Here is a 21428-nt window from a genome sequence, read left to right on the forward strand (position 1 = left end):
CTACGTCTCTCTCTCTCTCTCCAATCTCTCTACGCCACAGAATCCTCGATTTACCAAAAAAAAAAAATCTCCGATCGTTAACGGCGACCGCCGATTTTCCCGGTAAAAGATGAACGACGGAGATGTATCTAGGCAGATCCAGCAGATGGTGAGATTCATCCGCCAAGAAGCGGAGGAGAAGGCCAACGAGATCTCAGTTTCTGCTGAAGAAGTAAATGATCCTCTTTACTGTTTTCTCTTTCCATTTCTCAGATCTTTCTGATTTTGAATTCTAGAATTCAATTTGTGTTTCTCGATTCAATCTCTTAATCGTTTTTTTTGTGTGTGTGTAGGAATTCAACATTGAGAAACTTCAACTAGTTGAGGCGGAGAAGAAGAAGATCAGGCAAGATTATGAGAAGAAGGAGAAGCAAGCTGACGTCCGTAAGAAGATGTGAGTTTGATTTCAGTTTGATTTCATTAACCGATCGATTTAGTTTCTGATTTCACTAATTTGGAATCATCTTGATTTGATCTAAGTTGGATCGCGTTTTGTTCTGGAACTTAGAAATGTATGGTTGATCTAGATTTATAGTATAAAGAACTGGAAGAGACTAAGGTTTCTAATTCTCTAATTGTGGTCTCTGTTCATGTATAGTGTGACGAATGTGAAGAAGTCATTACTGTGTTAGTGTGTAGTACTTTGGCAGGAAATAACTGTGTCATACATGTTTTTTTTTTTTTTTTTTGCAGTGATTACTCTATGCAGCTAAATGCATCAAGGATCAAAGTTCTTCAAGCGCAGGACGATATTGTCAATGCCATGAAAGATCAAGCAGCTAAGGATCTTCTCAACGTGAGTGCCGATGAGAGTGCTTACAAACAGCTTCTCAAGGATCTCATTGTTCAGGTACTCCCTCATTCATACGTGATACATTCAGATTATATTTGATATTGGAACTTTAACTTCGTATATCCTACTGACTTAGTTGTAAGCATCTGATTACGTAATTGCTTTCTTTTCGTCGGATGGCAATCTATTCTTTTGTGATCTGACCCCTTCTGCTTATCTCTGCTGGTGTCATTGTTCATTTCTTTTACTTTTTGGTCTGTTGAAAGAATGTCTCTTGTTAATGTTGCAGTGTTTGCTTCGGTTGAAAGAACCTTCTGTGTTGTTGCGTTGTCGTGAAGAGGACTTGGGTTTAGTTGAAGCTGTGCTTGAAAATGCAAAGGAGACATATGCTGGTAAAGCAAAGGTTCATGCCCCAGAGGTTGCTGTGGACACAAAAATATTCCTTCCCCCTCCTCCTAAATCTAGTGACCCTCATGGTCTCCACTGGTAAAAATTCAAGTTTTTCATCATTACTTTACATTGCAGTCTTGTGTACTAATTACTTTAGATCTGTAGAAAAGGACTTTTAGATCCGGCTTTGATATAGCTATATGTATTTGGAACTTGTTATAGCTCTGGAGGTGTTGTGCTAGCTTCTCGTGATGGGAAAATCGTGTGCGAGAACACTCTCGATGCGCGTCTTGATGTGGCATTCCGCATGAAACTCCCAGTGGTATGAAAATAAATTCTTTACCCGCATAGATTGCTTTCTGTGATTCATCATCGGTCCGTTGTCTTGTTTTACTTTGGTTCTCTGATTCCCTTTATTTTTGGCAGATCCGTAAGTCGTTGTTCGGCCAAGTTACGGCCTAATGAAAGAAAAGGGAGATTGAGAGAGATGATGATACAAACCGGTTTGTGTTTGGTTATTACCCATTTTGGGAGAGATTTCTCTTTGTTGTGATTCTTTGTATTTTACAAACTTTTACGTTGATGCCAAACCCATCGAACTCTTCGTTTTTGCATTTCTTTTTTTTTCTCTTTCTCGAGTGTGTTATTATCATGGCTATAAAAGATAAATAAAATGAAAGACATTTTTTTCGTTCTTAACATGTTCTTCGATAACATTCCTCAAATAGGTTCAGCCTCTTAATAGAGAGTCTTGAATTTTTGTTGCAAACGGCATTCCTCGAACTTTTGATTATTTTCTGTTGATAGATTCTGGAGAAAACTTTAGTAGTATATAACAGTTTATCTCAAGTTTATTCATTAGTCTTTAGGCCTATTTATATATGGGAAAGCCATAACTTGTCTAGCAAGTTCTTTACATACTTTGATAATGGCAAATCTACTTATTTGCAATACAGATATACACAAATATTAACTTTCTGTTTAATACGATGTCGAAATCCCCGAGAGCTAAGGTGGAAACCCATGTTTATTCGTAGTAAAACCAAAGTATTAAATTAAACCAAATATTGTACTATTACCGTATGCAAAACAGCAATTTAACTCGAATTAAGATTTTTTTTTTGTTTTGTTTGGGCTAAAAATGCTATGGACTTGGGTTTTAGCCCAAATACAATTTAGGTATCAAGCAAAAAAAACATGGAAGTAACGAAATGAGGTTTTTGCGCTTTTTGATCTTCTTCACCCTTCGCTTGCAACAAGATTTTTTCTTCTTCAGACTAATAATCTCTCTCCCACGATTGTCTGAAGACAAGACAAGAGTTCACAAGACCGGAGAGATTCACCGTTCGATAATATTGTCCTTACCTCTTTTCAAGGTTAGATGTACTTGCGCGGCTTAATCTGATTTGTGTTCTTTTGTGAATTTCGTATGCGCGCACAAGGTGTTTGTTCATTTGCCTAGTCCAAGTTTCTGCGTAATTTCGTAAATTTGATTTAGTCATGCTTCTCATTCATCTACACTAGTTTCTGCACTTCATCCATCTTCTGGTGCAATCCGGCTCTGACCCATGGGATCTGTTTTATTTTACTCCTTGTTCTAATATCGCGTGAATGTGTGAAGAGGACGCATAATCCAATGTGCAGTGACTAGAAGCTTCTCTTTACGGTTTTGGGTTTGATAAAATCATTTAGTACATGCGTTTTATTCTCTCAAGTTTTGATTTTTTTTTTCTCAGTTTTTCAGTTTTCAGTTTGATGCTTATCAAATTGAGGGTTTTTGTTTTGATGCAGAGACTGATTTGACATATGAATGGCGTCCAGGCACTTAGGCAAGAAGGTACCTTTTTCGTAATTTCCTGAGGAATCCGAGTGAAAAGCTTTCAGCTTTAGATTCCATTTCTTACTATCTCCTGGCTTTTCCCAATATTTGCATAGCTTTAGTGGAAGTTCTTGTTTTCTCCTTGGGGAATATTGTAGTCATGTTTGCTGGTTTGGTTAGAAGTTATATGGATGATTATTAAATGTTGGATTCTTGGTTCTCATACTGTTTATCTCTAAAAAATTGGGTTTATTAGGCCTTTAGCTTGGATTTCTAAGTCTATCTGACATTTTTTTAGGGAAGCAAATCTGCATATGCATGAATCATGAATGTGACTAGGAGTATGAGTATGTGTTTATCACTTCATTGTCTAAGCTATTTGTATTTTCATATTGTTGATTATAAATGTAGTGAATATTATTAACCATTCGTTTCGGCATGTTTGAGTCTGCAATTTTTTCCAGTTTGTTTGGTTTGGTGAATTATTATGAATCGTTTTTTTTACATAGCACAATTAAGTCTTCATTTGTGTTAAGTTTGTTAGGTTTGGTGAGTAGTTACATAATGTTTGATTTCCTTTGCATATATCAGCATTTTAGTGTCATTTTTATTAGCATTTCACATATGTTTATGGATGTCTCATGTCTCAAGTAACTTTGTACATATTTTCAGGGTATTCAAGCCTCTTTTAGAATAGGTTTGGTTCTTCCACGAGTAGTAGCATCTACAGAGAGGCAGATTTCCTCTACGGCTTTTAAAAGAGCTTCTGAAAGTGTCTCTTTTTCATTCGCTCGGTACCTAAATGGTAAGTGTTAAAAGAGTGTTCACTCACTGTCACAGGCGATTACAATCTTTCGTCTACTTTGTTAGAAAGTGAATTTGGATAACGAGTATCTCACCCTTTTATTCATGTTTAGGGTTTGGTTTTACTTCGCTATCAAATTGGTCTCGTAGTCATGAATCTTTCCCTACCGAAACATCCATAAGGTAAACCGTTCGCCTAGGCTTTTTTTTTGGTCAATCCTCTCTTAGATATTCTCTTCAGAGTACTCAGAGTATCTATCTGAGTATTCGCTGGCTTGTTTTTTGAACAGGTATTTTCATGCGAGCCGAGAAACATTGGCGAAAAGAAAAGAGGATGCTGATCGGCTGCTGAGTCATCGTGAACGCAAGAAACAGACTGTGAAAACAAAAGGAAAGTTTTCAAAACGGGAGAAAAAACCGGATAAGCCACCTGTTGAAGCTCCTTATGTGCCTCCTAGGCTGAAAAGATTGGCAAAGGGATTACCTGAGAAGACGGTCGATATATTCGAAGGGATGTCACTACTTGAGCTCTCAAGGCGTACTGGTGAGTCAGTAGGGGTTTTGCAGAGCATTCTCATCAATGTTGGTGAAACTGTTAGTTCAGAATTCGACACAATCAGTGTTGATGTCGCCGAGCTTCTTGCAATGGTAAGGTGATTTTTATGTCTAGTTCCAGTAACTTGGTTTTTAATTGGATATATATCTTTAATTTCAAAGTTGTTAAGGTTTAGTTTCAGTTTATCAGATACTGAAAGAACACAACCCTTATATTAGTATAATTCTGTTTGTGTTTTCTCATCCTTTTGCAGGAAATAGGGATCAATGTAAGGAGGCAACATTCAACAGAAGGATCTGACATTCGTCCACGCCCTCCAGTTGTAACCGTAATGGGCCATGTCGATCATGGGAAAACCTCGTTGTTGGATGCTTTAAGAAACACCTCTGTTGCTGCTAGAGAAGCTGGTGGAATCACTCAGCACGTTGGTGCTTTCGTGGTTGGCATGCCTGATTCAGGCACTTCAATCACATTTCTCGACACACCTGGACATGCTGCTTTCAGTGAGATGCGAGCTCGGGGAGCCGCTGTGACTGATATAGTCGTTTTGGTGGTTGCTGCTGATGATGGGGTAATGCCGCAGACACTTGAGGCTATTAAGCACGCTAGATCAGCGAATGTTCCGATTGTGGTTGCGATCAATAAATGCGATAAACCGGGAGCTAATCCGGAAAAAGTTAAGTACCAGCTCACGTCTGAGGGGATAGAGCTTGAGGATATTGGAGGAAATGTTCAGGTGAGACTTGAGAGTCTTACTCTAAAATTTGTTTTCTCTGAGCCTAGTCCAGTGACGCAACCTGGATTCAGCATTTTTTGTTTTGTTTTGAGTTTTGACTCAGTTTATGATGGTTACTTTAACAATGGTGATTGACTTGTTGTTTCAGGCTGTTGAGNGCCCTCCAGTTGTAACCGTAATGGGCCATGTCGATCATGGGAAAACCTCGTTGTTGGATGCTTTAAGAAACACCTCTGTTGCTGCTAGAGAAGCTGGTGGAATCACTCAGCACGTTGGTGCTTTCGTGGTTGGCATGCCTGATTCAGGCACTTCAATCACATTCCTCGACACACCTGGCCATGCTGCTTTCAGTGAGATGCGAGCTCGGGGAGCCGCTGTGACTGATATAGTCGTTTTGGTGGTTGCTGCTGATGATGGGGTAATGCCGCAGACACTTGAGGCTATTAAGCACGCTAGATCAGCGAATGTTCCGATTGTGGTTGCGATCAATAAATGCGATAAACCGGGAGCTAATCCGGAAAAAGTTAAGTACCAGCTCACGTCTGAGGGGATAGAGCTTGAGGATATTGGAGGAAATGTTCAGGTGAGACTTGAGAGTTTTATTTGGTTTATTTGCTCATTGGTTTGGTTTTTACTCCAGTGACGCAACCTGGATTCAGCTTTTTTTTTTGTTTTGTTTTGAGTTTTGAGTTTTATCCATGATGGTTACTTTAACCATGATGATTTGACTTGTTGTTTCAGGCTGTTGAGGTATCTGCAATGAAGAGTACAGGGTTAGACAAATTAGAAGAAGCTCTGCTTCTCCAAGCTGTTGATATTGACCTTAAAGCACGTGTGGATGGACCAGCTCAAGCATATGTGGTGGAGGCTCGGCTAGACAAAGGCCGTGGACCGTTAGCCACCATTATTGTAAAAGCCGGAACTTTGGTGAGAGGTCAGCACGTAGTTATCGGGTCTCAGTGGGGAAGACTCAGGGCTATTCGGGACATGATTGGTAAGACAACTGACCGAGCAACACCAGCGATGCCTGTCGAGATTGAAGGGCTTAAAGGTCTTCCAATGGCTGGTGACGATGTCATTGTGGTGGAATCAGAGGAACGTGCAAGGATGTTGAGTGAAGGGCGGAAAAGGAAATATGAAAAAGATCGGTTGTTGAAAGCAGAAGAAGCGAGAACAGAGGAAGCAGCTAGAACTGAAACAGAGTCTGAGGAAGGGTTTGTTCGGGTTGAGTTACCTATAGTAGTGAAATCAGACGTGCAAGGAACTGCACAAGCTGTTGCTGATGCGTTGAAAACATTAAATAGCCCACAGGTGCGTGAAACCAAAATGTTGATATAAAGGTGATTGTGCCTTATTGGCTTTCTTTTTTTGTGATCTTGCGTATTGGTTTATATTGGCTAGGTGTTTGTGAACATTGTTCATAGTGGAGTGGGAGCTATTTCTCACTCTGATTTGGACTTGGCACAAGCTTGTGGTGCGTGTATCGTTGGGTTTAACGTTAAGGGTGGAAGTTATGCTAATCTTTCTGCGGCTCAAGCCAGCGTCAAGGTACAAAAACATCGTTTCAACTGTTTCCTATCACATTTATATCTTAAAGCTAGCTTTTAGCATTGTAACCAATGGTAAACTCTTAGGTATTCCATCACCGGGTGATATACCATTTGCTTGAAGACGTCGGGAACTTGATCGTAGAGAAAGCACCGGGAGTATCGGAGATGGAGGTGGCTGGTGAAGCGGAGGTGCTTAGCATATTCAAGATCTTGGGAAAGAGAAGAACAGAAGAAGATGGAGTGAGCATCGCGGGTTGCAAAGTCATGGATGGTCGGGTATGTAGAAGCGGACTGATGAGGCTGTTAAGGAGCGGAGAAGTCGTGTTTGAAGGCCCGTGCGCGTCGCTGAAACGGGAGAAACAAGACGTGGAACAGGTGGGGAAAGGGAACGAGTGTGGGCTTGTGATGGGAGAGTGGAATGATTTTAGAGTCGGAGATGTGATTCAATGCATGGAGCCAGTCATTAGGAAACCAAAATTCATTTCCTCTGAGAGTGGAGCTGTGAGAATTGAATGCTGAGATTTACTAAACCACAAAACTCCTAAATCAGTTAATTCTGATTGTTTAGGATATTGATTTTTGGTATTTACCCTGATGATTATTTCTTTTGTTACAGCAGAAAGTGTCTTATTCTAAACAAAATTAAAAGTCATAGGTAATAAAGTTTTGTAACTTTGTTTACACATTCAATATCAGGGACCCTTGATACTTATATTCGTTGCAAAAATAAAATTACTAAAGTTGAATAAGTTTATAGTTTTCTTTCCAAATACAGTAAAACCTCTATAAATTAATAATGTTGGGACCATGAAAATTTATCAATTTATAGAGTTTTAATTTCTCTATAAATTATTAATTTATAAATAGGTTTTCCTAATTTGGTAAAAAAAGTTAAAAATAATATTTAATTGTTATAACTAATATTTTTATAAATTTAATTACAAGAAAAATAACAATTATCATGTTTTGAATATAACACTCAAAGATTTTTATATAGTAAAAATATTAAAAATAAACTCATATAAAAATTGATGTGTATATATATACATATATTTAGATAATTTTATATAATTATTAATTTATATTATTGATGGAACTATATATTTACAAAGAATTTTTAAAAAAATTATTATCTTATTATATTATCGAATTGTGTCCAAAATTACACTAGTCCCATCTTGTGACCGGAAAAAATTATTAATTTATCAAATATTAATTTATAGAGATTCTACTATAACCCAATAAACTGATACGAAACCAACACCTAGTCGAACTGAAACGAAATGTTGTTAGGAAATAATTTGGCGGAAAGATAGTTGGAAAAATTTGGCTACTTGACGCATAACATAGTTGGACAGTTAAATCTAGATCACCCCTTAATTATTAAAAAAGAAGAAGTTCTGAAATGTTCTCGACAAAACTTTCTATATCTTTCCATATATAGTTTATTAATTTCTTTGAAATTCTTTTTTGAAAGTCTACAAAGACTTCAAAAGTCGTTTTTACTTTGAATGATTCCTATTGTTATTACTTAGAAGGGTATTGAATTTAACATTCTAAAGGATTTTACAGTATTCTTAAAATCCTTTGTTATTCAATTGAGGATTTTTAAAAATCTTCTGAAATCCTATCTTATTCAACTTAAGATTTATGTAAAATCCTTTAAAATAATATAGAATCTCTTGTTATTCAATTAGTAATTTCTAAAACCTACTTGAAATTTCTTGTTATTCAATTTATCACAACTTTTTTAAAACTTGCTACTTTAGATGATTTTAAGAGACTTTCTTTTGTTTTTTAGTTGAAAAGTATGACAATCAAAATCATACCTATAGAAGTGGAATTTTGAAAGATTTCAGAGAAAAAAAAAACTGAAAATCTTGAAGCCAAAAACTCCCGCCAATCATCAGCCACTTTCTCCACCAGTCTCAGCTTGAGCCATCAAGTTTTTTGGGTTTGCCGCAACATCACCAGATGCAGAGTAAAGGAGGGATAATGAATTCTATTGGTTTGTATCAGTTTCTGGGTTTGAGCTCATGGAGAGTTCGATCATATTATTATTTGGAAAAAAAAAAAAAACATCACCATTGATCCAACTATTGATCAGTTTCTGGGTTTAAATTTTACATGAACTGAAGACATAGCTCCAACTATTGATCTGATTTTCTTTTGGTATTGTGTTGTAAAATATTATAAAATCACCCAAAGTTTAATAGTCAAATCTCATAGAATCACATTTCATTTTCTTTTCTTAAAATAGAAAAACTCTAAAACACAATCAAATCTCCTAAAAACTTACTAAATTTTTCAAAATTCTAAAATATTAAAATTCTACCAAATTCTTAAAACATCATGTTGAATACCTTTCTTAGTTATTATACATATTTTCAACTGAAACTCGACAAATCAAAAGTCAACGTAACCAACCCTTTCTCAGATTGAATGGTTGTGCAATAACGCAAGGATGATAAATACGTATATATATGATTCATATATTGTAGTAAATTTTGTTATTCCACTTGTAAACTAAATCTACAATTCAAAAGTTAAAAAAAAAGTAATTTAGCAGAAGAAATAAGTGTTTAAAAGAAATAAAAGAACATTGTAGCTGAAAAGTGAAAACTGGAAGTTTTAATTTATGTTATCAAGTTGATATATACAAATTGTATGTTGACCTGTTCTATATATACAAGGGTCCAGTTGCAATATGATAATACAAACGAAATTACCAAGTCAATTCATTGAAAATCTTATATTATGACTTTGGCACGATATGTTATCCATAAATTGCTCTTCTAAGAAAACTACAAACAAAGGGAAGATTCCAACAATTTTATTTTCAATCCTCACTCCTCCATGGCATTTGCTTCTTCAAACTCTTGGAGATATGATGTCTTTCCTAGTTTCAGAGGGGAAGACGTCCGTAATAACTTCCTCAGCCACTTGCTCAAAGAATTTGAAAGCAAAGGATTAGTGACGTTCAGAGATGATCATATCGAAAGAAGCCACACGATCAGTCCTGAGCTCAGAGCAGCCATCAGAGAATCTAAAATCGCGGTAGTCTTGTTCTCAGAGAACTATGCTTCTTCAAGCTGGTGTTTGGATGAGCTGGTCGAGATCTTGAAATGTAAAGAAGAACAAGGACAAAAAGTGATGCCGGTTTTCTACAAAGTGGATCCATCTGATGTAAGAAAACAGACAGGAAAGTTTGGAATGAGTTTCTTGGAAACTTGTTGTGGTAAGACGGAGGAGCAACAACATCAATGGAGGCAGGCGTTGACTCATGCTGCCAATATTGTTGGAGATCATCCTCAAGATTGGTGAGTTTTTATATATATTTTATATTCGTTTGATTTGATTTTGAAATGCAGTGGTATTAGACTAAAATTAGACATAATATAGTTTTTTTTAACACTAATTGTTAGAGGCATTGGATGATATTATTTTTAATCGTCAGGGACAATGAAGCATATATGATCACAGAAATAATCAAGGATGTAGTAAACAAATTATTAAATGCAACGCCATCAAAATATTACAATGACTTGGTTGGAATTGAAGCTCACATTGCGAAGATGGACTCGTTGTTATGCCTTGAGTCTCAAGGAGTGAGGATAATAGGGATATGGGGTCCTGCTGGCGTTGGTAAGACTACCATAGCTAGAGCTTTATATAACGAATATCATGAAAACTTCAAACTTTCTATATTTATGGAGAATGTTAGAGAAAGTTATAATGGTGAAGCTGACCTTGATGACTATGGTTTGAAGCTGCGTTTACAACAAAGATTTTTGTCCAAACTTCTTGATCATAAGGATTTGAGAATTCGTCATTTAGGCGCCATCGAAGAAAGGCTAAAGAACCAGAAAGTTCTAGTTATTCTTGACGATGTGGACAATATTGAGCAACTCAAAGCCTTGGCAAAGGAAACTCAATGGTTTGGTAACGAGAGCAGAATCATCGTGACAACTCAAAACAAACAACTTTTGGTTTCACACGAAATCAACCACATGTACAAGGTGGCTTATCCTTCAAAACAAGAAGCTCTTACTATATTTTGCCAGCATGCTTTTAATCAAAACTTCCCATCAGATCATTTCAAGGGCCTCCTTGCAACTGAATTTGTAGCTCTTGCTGGTCATCTTCCGCTGGGTCTACGTGTTCTTGGTTCGTTTATGCGTGGAAAGAGTAAGGAGGAGTGGGAGTTTTCCCTGCCTACGCTAAAAAATCGACTTGATGGAGAGATAGAGAAAGTATTAAAAGTCGGGTATAATGGCTTACATATAGATGATAAAGCTTTATTTCTTCATATTGCTTGTCTTTTTAGCGGTCATCACAAAAACTATGTGAAAGAGATGGTCATAGCTAACAATGACTCGGATGTTAGTTTTGGACTTAAAGTCTTGGCTGATAAATCTCTCATACAAATATATGAGAATGGTATAGTCGAGATGCACTCCTTACTTCGACAATTGGGGAGAGAAGTTGTTCGAGAGCAATCTATGTACGAGCCAGGCAAACGTCAGTTCTTGATGAATGCTAGAGATACATGTGGCGTCCTTGCAAAGAATACTGAAAGTTCTTTCTTTTTCTTTTATTAGGCACCAAAGCAACAATTCGAGATTTTTTTTTTTTTTTTTTAATTAAAAACTTGCATCAACATATATTTGTTAGAGAGTAAGCCAATTTTTGAATATGAAGTGTAAAATATCAAAACTCTAGACGATAGTTATTTATAGAACTAAATAACATATCATATCCTACTAAAAATCATGAAATTGTAATAACATATTCAAATTTATGGTTATGCTTAGACATTGTTCCTATATAAAACTATGTCTTTTTGAAACATTTTTTGTTTTGTAGGGTACAGGAACTGTATTAGGTATATCGTTAGATATGAGTGAGATCAAAGAGGAGTTATATATAAGTGAGAAAACTTTTGAGGAGATGCGGAACCTCTTATATCTAAAATTCTATATGAGTAGTCCTGTAGATGATAAAATGAAAGTCAAGTTGTTGTTACCAGAAGGACTAAGCTATCTACCACAATTGAGGTTATTACAGTGGGATGCATATCCTCTCGAGTATTTCCCTTCTCGCTTTCGACCCGAATGTCTTGTCGAACTCAACATGTCGCATAGCAAGCTTAAGAAGCTATGGAGCGGAGTTCAGGTTAGAAATAATAATTGCAATTTTTTCCTTCTAAGTAACTAGTTAATATTTTTAAATGATTTATAGGTTTCTAATTCAATATGAACTTGAAATGAGTGGAGTGGTCTAATTATTTTTACATACTATCTTTAATCCCATCTCAGTTACGTGGAATTCTTATATTTGTTGTTACAATTTCGTATAGTTTCTAGATCGTTTTCCGAATGATATAAAGATGATATAGCTGTTTTTTTTTGGTGTTCAGTTGGCATAGTTTGAGCTTTTTGTGAGTTTTGTGTTATATCTTGAAATCTTGAATTGATGTCTTTTGTGCTTGTGTTTATGTGCAGCCGCTTAGAAATCTCAGAATAATGAATCTGTATAACTCTCGGAATCTGGAAGTCTTTCCAAATCTTACGGAAGCAATAAACTTGAACACATTGGATTTGGGTTGGTGTGAGTCTTTGGTGGAGCTTCCTTCATCTATAAAGAACCTTCAAAATCTGAATTGGTTAGAGATGTCTTGTTGCAAAAAACTAGAGATCGTCCCAACCAACATCAACTTAGCATCTCTAGAGTTCTTGCACCTAAGATATTGCACTCGATTGAAGACCTTTCCAGAGATATCAACCAATATTCGTCTTCTCAAAATAAAAGGCACTGCGATCACTGAGGTGCCTCCACCAGTCGAATATTGGAGTAAAATTGAAGAAATTTGCATGGAGAGGACTAAGGTGAAGAGATTGGTTCACGTTCCTTATGTTTTAGAAAGGCTATGTTTGAGGGGAAATATAGAATTGGAGTCTATTCCAAGCTACCTCAGATATCTTCGTCGGCTGAACATGATTGACATCTCCTACTGCATCAATATTATATCCCTACCGGAGCTTCCAGGATCATTATCTGCCTTAACAGCTGTCAACTGCAAGTCACTTCAAAGACTACATGGCCACTTTCGAAACAGAAGCATCACCATGAATTTCACTAACTGTTTAAAGCTAGATCAGAGAGCACAAGAAAAGATCCACCAGTCAATTTACATCAACCAGTCCACATACAAAGTTGCTATCTTACCTGGTGAACAAGTGCCTGCATACTTCCCCTTTCAAAGTACGGGAAATTCAATAATGATCCATTCAGATAAGGTTGATCTTTCAAAGTTCAATAGATTTAAGGTATGCATTGTGCTTGGAGCGGGGAAAGCTTTTCAAGGTTGTGATATAAAATTCTACAAACAATTGTCGTGTGAACCGAGAGAGTATTACGTGCCAAAGCGTCTTGATGCTCCATTTCTTGAAAGTGATCATCTTTGCATGTGCGAGTTTCGATTACTGCCACCACATCCTCCAACGCAACGGGAGCTTCGACGTCCAATCAAAATGATGATGGTTTCCTTTGAGATTCGCAGCCCTAATGGATGCGAAGTAAAAGAATGCGGTTTACAGTTCTTGGAGCCTCATGAGACATCGCAATTTCGGTCTCTATCAGCTCCTTATTACTTTGGTAGTAGTTGGATTGGTAGTGGTAGTAGTAGTAGTAGTATTGAAGAAGTTATGCATGCAGACCAGGAGGAAACCAGTAGTGATATTGAAGAAACTATCCATGGAGAAAAAGAAGGAATCCGGGGGAACAAATCTGTTAGGAGATGGAATAAGGTTGGAGCAAAAAAAATGAGGCTTAGCTTGGAATGTCTACAGCCCTCTCTAGAAAAGGATTCAACATAAAATAAGATAAAGACTGTGAAATACTACAACATGGGGCAAAATGTTTTCATATAAATTTTAAATTCGTAAAATCACTAAGAATTATATTAACCTGGGTGCTATTTTACATGTGCGTTATTTTTATGTAAATTAAAAAAATTAAACCTAGACGTGTTTACTTTGAAACGGGAAACACGTCACAGTCCCATCCCATCCTCTCATGTTCTAACCCATCTCCTCTAGTCCTATCTCATCCCCTCTCATCTTGTATCGTCTCATCCAGTATTGTCTCGTCCTGTCTCGTCCCATATCCATCAGAATTTTTTTTTATCTTATGTTCGTTTCTTTTTAAATAATTACTTGTTAGACAATCTTTACTAAAAGAGATTGGGTAAGAAATTTAGACAGAATACCAGAGTTCTACGTTGAATATTTTTTTTATTTAGTTAGTTGAAATTATCTTAAAAATTAAATTGTTTAAAAATTATATAATTGTTTTCAAAAACACCAAAATTCTCAAAGTGTCCTTTCCAAAGTGGTTAATTACCTGTTGCATAGTCAATCCTTATCCAAATTAGTGAAAGCTTGATACTTAAATTTATCTACCTATATTTTTTGATTTTGTACTTTAATCTAAAATTTATGTCCCATTTTTTTAAAAAAAAACTATTCAATATATTGTTTTTCATTATTCGAATTTACCCGTTTTAGTTTACATATACTGGATTTTTCTCAAAATTTAATTATTGTGTTTTAAAGTATATGTACTTAATTAGTAAATTAAATTACTTCAAAAAACAATGGTAAAACATATATTCAGTCAAATAATAAACCTTTTCGGTTGGAAAATTTTTATTGTATAATAGTAGTATTTTCCATAAAAATTAGTTGGCAACTCTTATACGGTGTTTTGTCAATGTTTTGGTGTAGATGTAGAATACCGCAACCCGTACCGAAAATAAACATGATTATCATCTTCATCAGCTAGAAAATATACAATTTTTTGTAATCCATCCATAATAATCAATGACAGCCCGTGTTTGTTGAAAATGGTAAAGTAATTTTGTTACGAAGTGTTAAATCTCGTCCCATCTCATCTTGTTCCGTCTTGATCCATCCCATTACAAATTTTATGTCTCATAACCATTTTATTTTAAATAATTATCAATAGAATAATGTTATTAATAAATTTTGGCTAAAAAAGTATTAGAAATACATGTATTCTCCATTTGTATATTTAATTTATAGAGTTAGTAGAAATTGTAATTCTCAAAAACTCTCAAAATATTTTTAAAAATATCCAAAATTCTCAAAATACCCTTCTCAAAAAATATGGGACAAAATACCGTGCCACAACATGGAACAAAATATTTCATACAAATTTTAAATTCGTAAAATAAGTAAGAATTATATTAACTCCGGGTGCTAAGCATAGGTGCGTTATTTTTCATGTAAATTTAAAACTTTTAAACCAAGACGTATTTACTTTGGAAAGGAAAATACGTCCAGTCCTGTCCCACCCCCTCACGTCCTAACCTATCCCCTTTCGTCCCGTCTCATTCCGTATCCATCAGAATTTTTTATCTTATGTTCGTTCTCTTTTAAATAATTACTCGTTAAACAATATTTACTAAAAGAGATTGGGTAAAAAATTTAGTCGGAGTACCATATTTCTTCGTTGAGTATATTATTTTAGTTAGTTAAAATTATCCAAAAATGATAATTTTCAAAAACTATATAATTACTTTTCAAAAAAAACCAAAATTTTCAAAGTGCCCGTTCCAAAGTCGTTAATTATATGTCACATAATCAATTCTTATCCATATTAGTGAAAGTTTGACACTTGAATTTATCTACCTATATTTTTTGATTTCGTACTTTTATCTAAAATTTATATCCATTTAAAAAAAAATATTTAATATATTGTTTTTCATTATTCGAATTTAACCGTTTCAGTTTACACATACTATTTCTCGTCTTAATACCATAAATAAACTTGACTTTTCTCAAAATTTAATTATTATTTTTAAAGTATATATACTTAATTAGTATATTATATTACTTCAAAAATATACTGGTAAAACATATATTCAATCAAATAATAAACCCTTTTAGGTCGTAAAGTTTTAATTATATAATAGTAGTATTTTTTCCACAAAAATTAGTTGGCCATTCTTTTATGATGTTTTGTCAATATTTTAGTGTATAAGTAGACCATACCAAAAATAAACATGATCATCATCTTCATTAGCTAGAAAATATACATTTTTTTTGTAATCTATCAATAATAATCAAACACAGCCCGTGTTTGTTGAAAATGTTAAAGTAATTTTGTTACGGAGTGTTAAATCTCGTCCAGTCCCATACCATCTCGTCTCGTCCCGATCCATCCGGTTAGAAATTTTATCTCCTTTAACCATTCTCTTTTAAATAATTACCAATATAATAATGTTATTAATAAATTTTGGCTAATAAATTTAGACAAAATACATGTATTCTCCATTTGAATGTTTAATTTATATATAGTTATTAGAAATTATAATTCTCAAAAACTCTCAAAATAGTTTTTAAAATACCCAAAATTCTCAAAATACCCGTCTCAAGATAGTTTTTTTTTTGTTAACCATTGGGCCACAACTGGCCGACCCATTAGCCAAATTCCTACATTCGTAGAAGCCGGGACTCGATCCCGGGTGTGATGGTGCCTTCTACAAATAAACTTACCTCCTGCCACTGCACTCAAGATAGTTCTTTATATGTCATATAGTCAATCTTTTTTTGAAAATCATTTAAATAAAATGTTTTCTATTATACGAATAACCCATTTATGTCTCATTTCCACTACTTCTCATCGTAATACCATAAATAGATTGGACTTTTAATCATAATTTAATTTACATTTTCTGATATATGAGTATGTGCATGAACATTAATATAATTCTGATTATATTAAGAGTATATGTAAAAAAATCTTATAATTAAAGATTTTCAGTCTGTTGTTTGATAAGATTTTGATAGAAATTTATGTTTTAATTTTAAATTTTTAGGTACGATATAAGTAAAGAATATGCCATAGAATAAAACTTAAGTATAGGAAGTGTTGTGATTTTTTTTCGATTATTTGCCTTATTTTAAATATTTAGACCATGTAATGAATTAATTATGTATTTTCCAAATTAGTTTCTATGCGATTTTGGTAACTATTTTTAAGGAATTTATTAGTTGATAGCCGCTGAAGATGCACAACATTTATGACGGAATTGTTTTGTTTATTCTTTTTTTATGCAGAGATTTTGGATTTTGATAACTAATTTTAAGAAATGGTTTCATTAATATAGCCGCTAATTGTGGTAACATTTATTATTGAATCAAATACATTTAATTTATATTTTATGTATTCCTAAACTTGTAGAGAAATCTTTGAATATAATAAATTATATGTTATTTAAGTTAATAATTTAGATTTGCTAAAGATCAGCTTTCTATATTAATTATTAGTCTATATTAAAAGATTTTTAATTATCAGATTAGTACAAGTCAAAAATCAAATTCAAAAATTTGAATTTGATTAAAAAAGTGAGATTGATGATAAAATAGAATATATATTAGTATTAATTTTAAAATATCATTGATTTTTAAAAAAGTTTGTTACCAAATTTTAAAAAATTAATCCGATTTAATTTAAATTTTCGTGAATTATGGAACTGCAAGATTATGATTTTTGAAATTTAGTAGGTTAATTAATTAATTAATTATATATTTTAAATATATCAAAATTTAGTAAGTATCAATCTAGTAAGTAAGGGTAAGTATTATTTTAGTATATTTTAAATAGAACAAAATTTAGTAATTTATACTTCTAGTAATATAGTAAATTTATTCCTCCCGTAATATATATTTTAAATTTTTCAAAATATCACATTTGTTTTAATACTTGGTAACCAAGTTTGTTTGTTATTTGATAAATCTCATAATTATATGATAGAATTTTATACCAATTAACACCATAATTATAGGACATGGAATCAAATAATTTGCGTTAAAAATCCAGCTTAAAATTTGGTATAATCTAATATAATATGAAGATTTATATTACAGTTTACAATTTCCATTTCTTTCCAAAAAAAGATAGAGGAAATAATAGAAAACATTAAATTAATGTATAATATCTTTTTTTAATATTACCGTAATTTATAGCAGAATAATAAAAGGAAAAAAAAATTGGACGTTATAGTGGCTCCAACTTGAGATATCACAACATTTTTTATCTTGAAAATCCCTTGAAAAGAAAAGACAAACCGTTCATCTTAAAAGTATCACAAACAAATCTAACTTAGTTTTTCAAAATTATAGAAAACCGATGAGAATTTTTTTTCCATGTAAAAATAAATTATTAAAAGAAATCAACTTCCATATTTGGTTGAACGAAATGTTAACTAAAACTCAAAACAGAGCTGGTTGTAAAAAGAAGAAACACACATAGCATTTTTTAGTTTTTATATTTGACTAAAACAAATCGGAAGAAATTTAGGACTATATGGATTAAGAAAAAGAAGAGAAAACAACCTCATAATTCAAAAAAAAAAATATGAAGTGGATGTGTATAGTATTATATTTAGGGAATATTGTGTTATCTAAATTTGGTTTTGGGAATTAAATAGTTTGTTATTGTTTCCAAAAATTTATGAAATAATAAAATTTAGAAAAAATTAAATTGATTACGGTTTCTGAAAAGAAAAACAGATATTCTCTTCGTTTAAACATTAAATGCTCACGATTTTATTCTTTTTTATCAGGATCATATATTTTTTATATAATTTTGACGGCCAAAATCAAAGTGAAGCAACGGTCGGAATTAAAAAAGAAAATCTGAAATATTATAACCGGGTCATTTTGACCGGCGTATTTATCCGTTTACAAGTGGAGGGAAATTTTGTTGGTACCCTTTTCTTAATTGGAATATTTGGTTATAATTCCAATGACACTCGATTCTAATTTTCTTTTAATAACAAGAATGATTACTTGGAAGTGTAATAGAGAGTTTGGGCCTTTTATGTAATTTGCATATACCTCCATGAAACGCAGCGTATCATATCCTAGTAATAACGCCAATTTTGGACCAAAGGCTTTTCAACAAAGCTTGTGGTCGTTTCAAAAGAGGATTTGATAAAACTTAAAAAAAACCCAAAGCTTTAGGGATTTGAAGAAGATAAGAAGCAGCGACACACAATGCTTCAACTCTGCTCCACGTTCCGTCCTCAACTTCTTCTTCCTCCCCGTCAGTTCCGATTCACAGATGGTGTTTTGATTCGGTTAGCCTTCCCAATTTTCACGATTCTTCCCATTTCACCTTTTCAAAATTAGTCTCGTGATGAATGAACATCACTGTTTGTTTACAACACTCGAAGTTAGTTCCTTCAATTACAGTTTGCTAATTTCGGTTATAAATAAAAATCGATTCTTTTGATTGGTTTGATGATAAAAATCGATTCTTTTGATTGGTTTGATGAATAAAAATCGAGTCTTTTGGTTTGTTTGATGGTTTGCTTAGGATCATCTTTATGTCAGCATTTAAAAGTCGAAATCTTTTGAAACAATCGTTCAGCTAACTGTTTTGTTTGTGTTTGTAAAACAGACAAATGAACTTTGGTGCAAGCAATTCAGTGAGTATCAGACCAGTGATACGTTGTCAGAGAGCTAGCGGAGGTAGAGGTGGAGCTAACAGAAGCAAACCCGCGAAGCCGCCTGTTAAAGAAGGGAGCAACAAAACAGTAATCGAAGGTTTGGTTACAGAATCACTACCTAATGGGATGTTTCGAGTTGATTTGGAGAATGGGGACAACATTCTTGGTTATATCTGTGGTAAGATTAGGAAGAACTTCATACGGATACTCCCCGGGGATAAAGTGAAAGTCGAAATGAGTGTTTATGATTCAACTAAAGGTCGTATCATTTTCAGAATGAGCAGTAGAGACTAAAGTAAAGAACCCATCACTCTTTAAGTGTGTTTTGTGTTCCTGTCAATTCTTATTTTTCTAAGTTTAGGCAAGTTTGGTGGGTAAAAGAATCATGTAATCGTACAGCAGGGTTTTTACATCGTCGTTATTCAGGTTTTTAAGCGTGTTATGTTCTTCTTCTCCTATATTCGTAAAGCTTGAACATACATCTTGGCCTGTCTTTTTTAATGGACTACTTACTATGCACCGTGATTAGTGTTTTGTTTTCGTCGGTACTGCGAGTCTGAATGTCCAAGTTCTTTAGTTTTTAGTAGTCTTGTTGTTATGCTGTTTGTTTCCTAACTAGAAGCCATTGTAAAAGCCCTTTTGTCGACGAACATGTATGTAACAAGAATGCTCTGTTTTTTATCCTTTAGGAAACCAGATTCATAGTTCCGGGTTTAAGGTTTTGGATTTGGTTTGCTTTTATGAAAGTTTAGATGACTATTGCGAGTTGAAAATCTTTGTTTTTTTTTCTGGTAATTTATCAATCTATGTCCCCAAATTCTTCTAGTCCATAGTCCCTACTCCATAAGTCACTAGTGATTAAGCTTTCAGCGTTTAGGCAAACTCGATCTTTATGAAACGTTTAATATATGTTTAATTCTAAGTTAATCATTAACCGACCTTAGCTCAGTTGGTAGAGCGGAAGACTGTAGTAGTTGCTGTAATCTTTAGGTCGCTGGTTCGATTCCGGCAGGTCGGATATTTTTCAAAAATATATTTTGGTTTTTTTTTTTATTAATTTAAAAAGATCATAATTTTTTTTTTTTTTTTAGACACTTTTGGGCTTTACTCGTTCAGAGTACAGTTGTCATTTGTCACTAATTGGGCAAAATGTCCCTCTATTATTCATAGTTAAATCCTCTTAAGATATGTTTCTGCTTTGTCCAAAAAAAAAAAAAGATATGTTTCTGCTTCCGCTTCTAATTGTACTTTAGAAAAAAATTTGGTGTTCGGCGGAATTAAAGATTAGATTGCTTTGTGTGAAGACTTTCTTTGTAGTTGTGATGATTTTAGGTAACAAGATTTAGTTTTATCTCTTCTGGGACATCCGATAAAATCTCTATGGTAAATTCAAAATTTTGGAGACTAATTTAGATATAATCTCCAACTACAATCTTTCTTCTTGTTGATGTCCATTGAAATCTAAACTAGGAATCAAGAAAATTCAGCATGAACATATCTTTTTGTCGTTACCAAAACAAGATAAATATTGTGTTGTCTTTTAGCCCACAACGAATTAGTTGCCTTACATGTGTAAATTAAACCAACTGACATCAATCATTTCATAGGAGTTGAGACGGGTAACAAATCATTTCATAGAATATCCTCCTCTTCTTTGCCTTGATTCCACGATCACACTTTGCCTTTACCTGCACCACAAACACATATTACAATGCATGAGTATTTTATAAACACTCAGTAAGGCAATCCTCTCATCTACTGGACTATACACAAAAGCAATAGAGACATCTCTAACCAACAATAAACAATCAACAATCAACAATAACAAACCAGGACTCAGCGTCGACCGACACCAAACATGCATCGACCGACACCAGTTGGAGGTTGCGTCAACCGACGCAAGATCTGCATCGACCAATGCAAGGTTAACTTGCATCGACCGATGTTCCCATTGCATCGACCGACGCATGCTCGACATAGCACGAAAACCCTAGAGGTTACGCGCGGTCCTCGCATTTGCATCGACCGATGCACAGTGTGCATCGACTGATGCAATGCCGAGCATCGTTTTCCCCCGAAGCTTCTCGCCGGATCTTCGTTCCTACAACCACAAAACTCGATCCCAAGCCACAAGAAAGCTTCCCAACGTCCCAAATAACAATCTAACAAGTCTAACAACACATAACACGCAAATCAGAGA

The 21428-nt window shown here is 34.2% G+C and overlaps 4 protein-coding genes and 1 non-coding gene across 9 annotated transcripts; all 5 read left to right on the plus strand.

Moving 5' to 3' along the window:
- Positions 1 to 1852, plus strand: LOC104707409 (V-type proton ATPase subunit E1). The gene is made up of 6 exons (XM_010423755.1): positions 1 to 211; positions 333 to 433; positions 733 to 889; positions 1122 to 1318; positions 1445 to 1544; positions 1649 to 1852. Exons 1-6 carry the CDS (start codon positions 110 to 112, stop codon positions 1682 to 1684), a joined length of 693 nt encoding a protein of 230 aa, XP_010422057.1. The 5' UTR covers positions 1 to 109; the 3' UTR covers positions 1685 to 1852.
- Positions 2446 to 7399, plus strand: LOC104707410 (translation initiation factor IF-2). Of its 4 annotated transcripts, none has more exons than XM_019228526.1 (11): positions 2446 to 2598; positions 2747 to 2913; positions 3014 to 3059; positions 3714 to 3846; positions 3959 to 4028; positions 4136 to 4493; positions 4655 to 4721; positions 5305 to 5720; positions 5879 to 6448; positions 6539 to 6685; positions 6772 to 7399. In XM_019228526.1, exons 3-11 carry the CDS (start codon positions 3033 to 3035, stop codon positions 7204 to 7206), a joined length of 2223 nt encoding a protein of 740 aa, XP_019084071.1. In that variant the 5' UTR covers positions 2446 to 2598; positions 2747 to 2913; positions 3014 to 3032; the 3' UTR covers positions 7207 to 7399. The 4 variants fall into 4 exon arrangements, with proteins under 4 accessions (XP_019084071.1, XP_019084070.1, XP_019084072.1 ...); XM_019228525.1 differs by having other exon boundaries at positions 2747 to 2895; XM_019228527.1 differs by having other exon boundaries at positions 2747 to 2860.
- Positions 9493 to 13594, plus strand: LOC104707411 (putative disease resistance protein At4g11170). Of its 2 annotated transcripts, none has more exons than XM_010423757.1 (3): positions 9493 to 10007; positions 10145 to 11862; positions 12192 to 13594. In XM_010423757.1, exons 2-3 carry the CDS (start codon positions 11587 to 11589, stop codon positions 13563 to 13565), a joined length of 1650 nt encoding a protein of 549 aa, XP_010422059.1. In that variant the 5' UTR covers positions 9493 to 10007; positions 10145 to 11586; the 3' UTR covers positions 13566 to 13594. The 2 variants fall into 2 exon arrangements, with proteins under 2 accessions (XP_010422059.1, XP_010422062.1); XM_010423760.1 differs by having other exon boundaries at positions 12192 to 13091.
- LOC104707412 (translation initiation factor IF-1, chloroplastic) lies at positions 18682 to 19807 on the plus strand. The gene is made up of 2 exons (XM_010423761.2): positions 18682 to 18856; positions 19180 to 19807. The coding sequence occupies exons 1-2, from the start codon at positions 18774 to 18776 to the stop codon at positions 19520 to 19522; spliced, it is 426 nt and encodes a 141-aa protein (XP_010422063.1). The 5' UTR covers positions 18682 to 18773; the 3' UTR covers positions 19523 to 19807.
- Positions 20163 to 20246, plus strand: TRNAY-GUA. The gene is given in 2 exon segments: positions 20163 to 20199; positions 20211 to 20246. It is a non-coding gene; the product is annotated as a tRNA-Tyr (tRNA).

Source organism: Camelina sativa, chromosome 8 (assembly GCF_000633955.1).
Source record: "Camelina sativa cultivar DH55 chromosome 8, Cs, whole genome shotgun sequence".
NCBI lineage: Eukaryota > Viridiplantae > Streptophyta > Magnoliopsida > Brassicales > Brassicaceae > Camelina > Camelina sativa.